This window comes from Achroia grisella, unplaced genomic scaffold (assembly GCF_030625045.1).
Source record: "Achroia grisella isolate CSIRO2021 unplaced genomic scaffold, CSIRO_AGI_Agris_v1 utg702, whole genome shotgun sequence".
Taxonomy (NCBI): domain Eukaryota; kingdom Metazoa; phylum Arthropoda; class Insecta; order Lepidoptera; family Pyralidae; genus Achroia; species Achroia grisella.
Genome location: NW_026712999.1, coordinates 3,633,998 through 3,641,421, shown reverse-complemented (window position 1 = coordinate 3,641,421; position 7,424 = coordinate 3,633,998). Strand labels below are relative to the sequence as shown.

Genomic DNA, 7,424 nt, shown 5'->3' with positions numbered 1-7,424 from the left:
CTTTACTAAATATATAGATTATTACTAGTTGTTACCAGCGAATTCGTTTGCTTTTTTGAGATGGTAGAACGCATTAAACTTGTATATTGCACAAAGATGTAAACATACAATGGACCCGGCTCCCGCACGGTGAGTTCAAGGAATGCTAACAAGTTCTTCATTCAAAAGAAATTTTATCAATACTTATTAATTATTAAATCTGATAGTGTCTTCATCTCTTGAAAACCTTATTGAATTAAGAAATAGCATTAATTAAAAATAATAAACAGCGACATGTGTGTCAACTTTTTCATATTGAATTTTATAAATAAAAATTATATCAATATGCACTCAAACTTCTGTACTTTAAAAACATTACATGGAGCGTCACAATATAATATGATAAGCCGTAGGTCATGATAACAATAACGTCACATCATAACGTTATGGTTGATAAAGAACTAAATAAATTAAATTATTTATAGCAAAAAAATGAAAATAATATTTATTTAAAAGTCCTTATATTGGGACTTTTGAATAGTCGTATAAAATTTTGTCATTTAATATACTCATTCAGAAAGCACTACTGCACCGCACTATAGCAAAATGAAAAATGAAACATTTACTGGAAATATTATAGCACAAAAATGTTTAATTATTTAGACTCTCTCGACAACGAATGCTATTATAATAACTAAAATAAATTAATGACTTCTCTGTTTCTAAAAAAGCAACTTTTTTGACTTTCTTTAAATTTTATTTTTATTATTTTCTTTATATTAAAGTTAAAATTAGGCAAACCTTTATTAAATTTTATATTACAAATACGAAGAAGAGTTATAAATTCATATTTTTCTTCTAACAGCCTTCACGTAAATAGGATCAATAGATCTTAGAATAAGATCACCGGCGAATCGAACTTCCTCTGGTTTGGTTATCGGTTCCAGTTTGTATCGCCTAATCACCGCTGACATTGCTGATTTCATTTCCATCATTGCGAATTTTTTACCTGAAATAAATAATTATGTTTATTTGTAATAAGAAAAGTGCGTTTGCCTAAATGTTAGAATTATATACTTTGGTGGTTACTTCTGGTGTAAGCAAGAGTTAATAAATAAATTATTAATACTATGTTTCATTCATAATTTAAGAGTCATGCTCTAGTCGATGTAGCCCTTTCCAGAATATTCCATCATTTTCTTCAAATATTAATACGATACGATTCAAATTTTGTCTTTAACTTGCTTGATATAGCTGTGCCTTGGTCTTCCTTCTTCTATTTTTTCCTCAATAGTAATTTTCATAAATTTCTTGTACTGTATCAAGTGTTCAGACACTTTTCCTGATCTAGTTTCAATAGTATTCAATGTCTTTCTTTTTTTCTTTCCACTGTGTAGTACTTCTTGATAAGAACTTTACATGGCTACTAATCCAGAATGATTTCTTATTCCTGCATGTTTCCTTGTTTTTGCATGAAATTATCGCTCGAAAGTCTTCTCGAATATTAATATATGCTTCTTAGAAAATTTTCCGCTTACCCATTGCTATTTAACAATAATATCATGAACAGTACACTTTAATAAATACAATATTTTCAATCGGTATCTTACCTATACAATTTCTAGGTCCAGCACTGAATGGTATATAAGCATACGGATGTCTACCTACACTATTTTCAGGTAAAAATCGTTCAGGCTCAAAAGCTAATGCATTTTTATATAAATCTTCCCTACGATGTAGGTCAAATATATGTATCATGCAATCAGTATTAGCTGGAATCGTGTAATTACCTGCAACAGAAGAATAGTATTATTATACATTATTAAAAAATAAAGTGGAATTATAAATTAAGTACGGAAAAAATATTAATACAAAAAATTTGGCGTTCATAACCGGTTAAAATGTCCTATATGAATAAATATTTTTTAATAAAGTCGCTGTCGCTGTCTGTCCGTCCCTATGCATGCTTAAATCTTTAAAACTACGCAAGGGTTTTTGAAGCGATTTTTTTAATAGATAGAGTGATTCAAGAGGAAGGTTTATATATATAACACATGTACACCCGTGCAATGCCTGGGCGAGTAGCTAGTTATTACTAAAATTACTCAAGTTTTACTTGGTTGGTTAATTATTAAAGAATGTGTCTAAAAGTACATAAATTATAATCATATTTAACCATAATTTCGCTATCACCTTCAGTTACAACGAAGAATTCAAGATATCAAATCTGGCCGACACCAAGAAATCTTCATGTGTCAATTTATATTACGGACCGACTCTCCGGTGAACGAAATACCGATATAAAACCAAAAAATATTCCTGGAGACGGCAGTAGGCCCTGTTATGTTGGATTCAAATATCCAACGAAATGTGGAATATCCAGTCCATGCGTTAACTACAACATCTTAAAAATTGATCCACATCATCCTTTATGGTATCTGGGATAACAGTATTGACAGTATAGTCGTTTTATAAGTTAACCATTAGATGACTCTAAGTAGGATATTTATACAATATAAGGAAACAATATTAATATAAAAAAAATTGACTTTCATATGCGGTGAAAATGTATTAATTAATGATATGATATTAGATTTGATTTGATTTAATATAAAACTACACTAAGGAGTTGTTTTTTTAGCTTAGGAATCTGTGAACGTGTCAGAACGCTATGGATACCACCAAAATATTATATAATGACAAATGAAACATTAATCAAACTAACTTATTATTCTGTAGCGGCTGTTATTACTAATATTAATATAGTACCTACTTACATGTTTACTTCTCAAGTCATAATAGACTTAGAGTTATTTTAATTCTGCAATTCCAGACCACGATTAACTCATCATCTTATACCGAACGATCAACACTAAGATTTCAGATCTCTAATTATCAAAAATTGTATTACGGAATAGTGATCCTGATTAAAACTAATTTTTGATAATTAAAGATGATCAATTCGAGGCAAAATACGCATCGCAAAATAGATATATGAGCTAAATTGATAAGTTTGTAGTTATATATAGTTGGATACGGTTTTCACCAACACCAATATATGTGAAAACCACATCCAATCGACAAGCTTGACTTTAAATGTAGTGTTTGTTTAATAACTTATAAAAAGTAATTCAATTAAGTTTCTTGCCAGTTCTTCTGGCAAGAAACTCAATTGAACGGTAGGGTAAAAAAATAAAATTATAATGTAAAACTTGACGTTCATAAGCGGCTAAAATGTCCTACATGAATAAATTACAAACAAAATAAATGTGGGCTTTACGAATGTCATAAGTTTAGTTGGTAGATATTATAATCACAATCCAATAATTAGTGAAATATACTTCCGCGAACAAATCAGTATTCACTCGTATGTATACTCTCTATATGCCACTTTTGGGAACTAAATTGTGATATTTGAAACGTACTTACTGAAATATACTTTATTTAAAATGTCAAAGCTAATTCATGGTAGTATTATGCAAAGATAATGTAAAGTAAATAGAACTCTGTTTGCCAGTAAATAAATGTTAGTATTGCCTGATATCAGAAAGTATCTAATACCTCCTATTAACTGTACTGTAAAGTATTACAAACAAAGAAACAAACTTACTTAATTTTACCCTTTCATTCAACATCCTTGCCACAAAGTGCACTGGGGGATAAAGCCTTAAAGTTTCTTTTATACAAAGTTCCAAGTACTTCATTTGTGATAAATCATCGGTAGTAGCAGATCTTTCTGAATCACCAAATATACTCTTCATTTCTTCATATACTTTATCCTAAAATGTATTGATGATGAAGTATAGTATGTTTAAGTTATTTTATTTAAGATATATAAGATTCAGGTACCTGTACATCTTGATGATTTGCGAGCATCAGAAACAAAAATGTAATTCCAGCGGCTGTTGTATCATGGCCCTATAAATATTAATAAAGATTAGAGACAAAGTAAGAATAAAGAAATAAAATTTTATGAAATACGTTACAAAAAGTAAAAATAATACAAATAGTACAGTATTTGTGAATTAGTAACTATACAGTTTAACATTTTACAACCTAACAATTTATGCAATATGTCCCCTGCGATCGATCCTCCTTCCAATTCAAACGGGAATCGATTTTACGACGTTCGAAACCCTAGCGGTGCCTTCTACTAAAGTCGTGTCCATTATGTCGGAGAGTTGGCCTTCAGCCGCTCCATAAGTCCTTCCGCAAGTTTGGAATGCCATCTGCACTCACCTCTTACCGTCCGGTTAATCTGTAAAAGCCAGCTACGGCTAACAGCATTAGAGTAGTTCCAAAAAAAAGTAACATTTCTGCTGATTATTTTAGATTCCAATTACCCTTTGAATATTAATATGTATTTCTACTGGTTAAAATTGTATTTTTGACTAAAATATTGAGAGAATCCGTCAAAGTGCAGAACTCTAATCCAAATAAATATCAATTTTGAATTTGTTTGAACTGATATCAAAGTAAACTCAATTACATGTACCTCAAACATGAACGTATCTACTTCTTCTTGTATGCCACTCCTATCAATTAGTCCATCATTTTCAGCTGCTAATAATAAATCTAAAAAAGCAGCTTTCCTTTTCCTTTTATAAACGTCATTTTCTTCTGGTTCCGTTAGAGCAATTGTTGATCCATTTTCCATTAACATTTTCTTTCGTTTATTAATTACATCTGTTGTGAATCTTTGCACTATATCTATATATTTCTGTTGCATAGCCTTCAATGAAGATAAGCTATAAATAAACTCGACAAATAGATATACTTTACTGAAACGTTGTGCTAATATATTTCCAAGACTCAGTATTGCCTTTTTATAAGAAATTCCAGAAGCTGACGTTTCTTCTGATAACTTCATTCCCATAGCAGTTTCTACCCAAAATAAAATATTTTGTTAACTTACATTATTATCCATCCTTTTAATACTCAAATATATTAGCTAATAATAATAAGCTATAAGGACAAAAGTCCTCGAGGCAACATTGTTTAGGCTTCATATGTCTCCTCACTAGCATTCATACTAGATTCTAAATCTAACGCAAATAATAATCTAATTTATAAAATAATTAGTCAAATTTATTCATCACGCTAATATATAAACACGTTTAGTAGTGAATTCACAATGGCTGATATAATAATGGTATAATCCTCACCAAAATAAAGCCTTTAAAATGAGTGTGTTTGTTCTTTAAAATAAATAGTATGTCTTACCACATATAGTGTTTAAAGTATAATCAGTGATGACTGGTTTAATATTAAAAATCTCTTCTGAGGTATCAGCTAAAGTATCTGTCAGTCGTTTACTGTTTTCCTCCATAACTACGTGGAATTGTCGCAAAATATCAAAATGGAAAGCAGGTGTCAAGATCTTTCTGCGTTGTTGCCATTTTGAACCTGAAATTAGATGAAATAATGACCAGCTATCCTGTGTATTTTTAGCAAATCTTGCTAATATTATAAACGGAAAAGTTTGTGAGTATGGATGTTTGTTACTCAAAAACTACTGAACTGATTTTGATGAAACTTTTCAGTAATAAAGCTTATACATCAGAAATACACATAGGTAATAATTTACAAAGATATTAAGCAAATTGGGCGAAATATAATGATAAATGTCAGGTAAGTGTGATGCCGACGCAGTTGCGAGAGTCTGCTATTAATAGTTGGTAAGATCAAGTCGAGACAAACTGAACTACCCAATTCCTAGTTTCTGCAGTTTATAATGCGTTTAAATATTCTAATGGCTTATATAAGAATTTGAAACTGTCACCTCATTTAGATAATATCTTCATAATAAAAATGATAGATAATGTTTTCGGTTAAAAATTGAAAAACTAAAAAAATAAGAGAAATATATATATATAAAATACATACCACTACTAAGTAGGAGCCCTTCTGCGAGCCATGATTTGATGAATCCATACAAACTAGACTTCTCAGAAAATTTCATACTAGATAATATAGTCTGAAAATTGATAAATAAATATATTATGAATAAAAAAAATACTAGTAGCTAACGTCGCAAACGTTTTTTAGCCATATAAATTAAAATCGCTATTAAAAAATAGGGGTTGGTGACAGAATAGTGAAAATATAGGTATGTATGTATTTTTGAATGACACATTATATTCATAGGAAAAAACTTCTCCAAAAAATAAAAGAATAAATGTTAAGGGTGGACAATCCTATTCACTTAAGGGTATGAAAAATAAATATTAGCTGATTCTCATATGCATATAAAATTTCATAAAAATCGATCAAGTCGATATAGAAGAGTATGGTAACTAATATTGTGACACGAGAATTCTATATATAAGATAACAATACCAAAATACAATAGAGCAAAATAAGCAGGATTTCTTACCTCTACATCTTCCGGATTATAAATATTTATAGATTTAAAGGGATAAGAGTAAAATCTATATATTCCTTTGAACCTATTAGCCAACGAAGTTCTTAATGTAAACAGTTTAGCTGAAAATTCATAACCAATAAAATATGATATAAATATGTTTTACAGATGACCCAGAGTTGTACATAATAAATGTATGCATGGCCATATGTTCCTTTGCGGTTTTGACAGTTAATTAAAGTTTAAAAATCTTTTAATAATGAATACGTATTTCTTATACACGCATATATATATGGCAGACAATACCCAAATTAATACAAACGTAAATTCAAATGTGTGATAAGGTTTGGTAAGGTAAGACCGTGTACAGTGTATAAATATACCATTCGTTTACAATAGATTACAATATCTTTTCAGCATATATAAATGTAACTTTACAATCTTTTACATCTATACAAATAATTAAAATTGAAGTATTTGTTTGTTAATTCAAACGGTTTTTCACTAAATGCATATGAAAGTATTTACAGTACATCTGGATCTATTTTGATGGGACTTTTACTTGCAGATAGCTCGTGTTATAAGGAGTATCTAAGGTTACTTTTATTTTAGAAATACCTAGTTTATACCTAAATATTATGTGAGTTTTCAAATTACCTGGAGGTACAAATATTTCCAAAGCATTCCCAATAAGAAATCTGTCCTTCATCCCTGGCACCTTCAAGAATATTCTAGCATCTTCATGGTAATTAATATAAAGGTGCAAAAGCACCAATATTAACGCTATAATCAATAATATGTAAAGCATAATTTCACAAGCGGCTCTAAAAAAAATAACTGTATACTCATTGACCAGTATGTTTAAATACGATGCCTTATCATGAATATGCAGATAAGACAATTATAAGTAATACCTAAATTTGAATGTAAACATTATGCATAACATATATTTTAGGATTTTTCTTCCAATTTAGTCCATAGATTAAATTGAAAAAAATCGCTTGTGAACGTCAAAATTTAAAACAGTAATAATAGAATATTTACACTATGTAAATATTTATGCCGAATATTTTTTTTAGTA

At 29.4% G+C, this 7,424-nt stretch overlaps 1 protein-coding gene across 1 annotated transcript; it reads right to left on the bottom strand.

Moving 5' to 3' along the window:
* Positions 1–824: 824 nt before the first annotated feature.
* On the bottom strand, positions 825–7,151 carry LOC131850131 (cytochrome P450 4C1-like). The gene is made up of 9 exons (XM_059200302.1): positions 7,001–7,151; positions 6,356–6,465; positions 5,866–5,956; positions 5,203–5,385; positions 4,475–4,863; positions 3,829–3,897; positions 3,590–3,758; positions 1,590–1,769; positions 825–988 (listed from the first exon to the last, which is right to left on the bottom strand). Exons 1-9 carry the CDS (start codon positions 7,149–7,151, stop codon positions 825–827), a joined length of 1,506 nt encoding a protein of 501 aa, XP_059056285.1.
* Between the last annotated feature and the right edge of the window lie 273 nt (positions 7,152–7,424).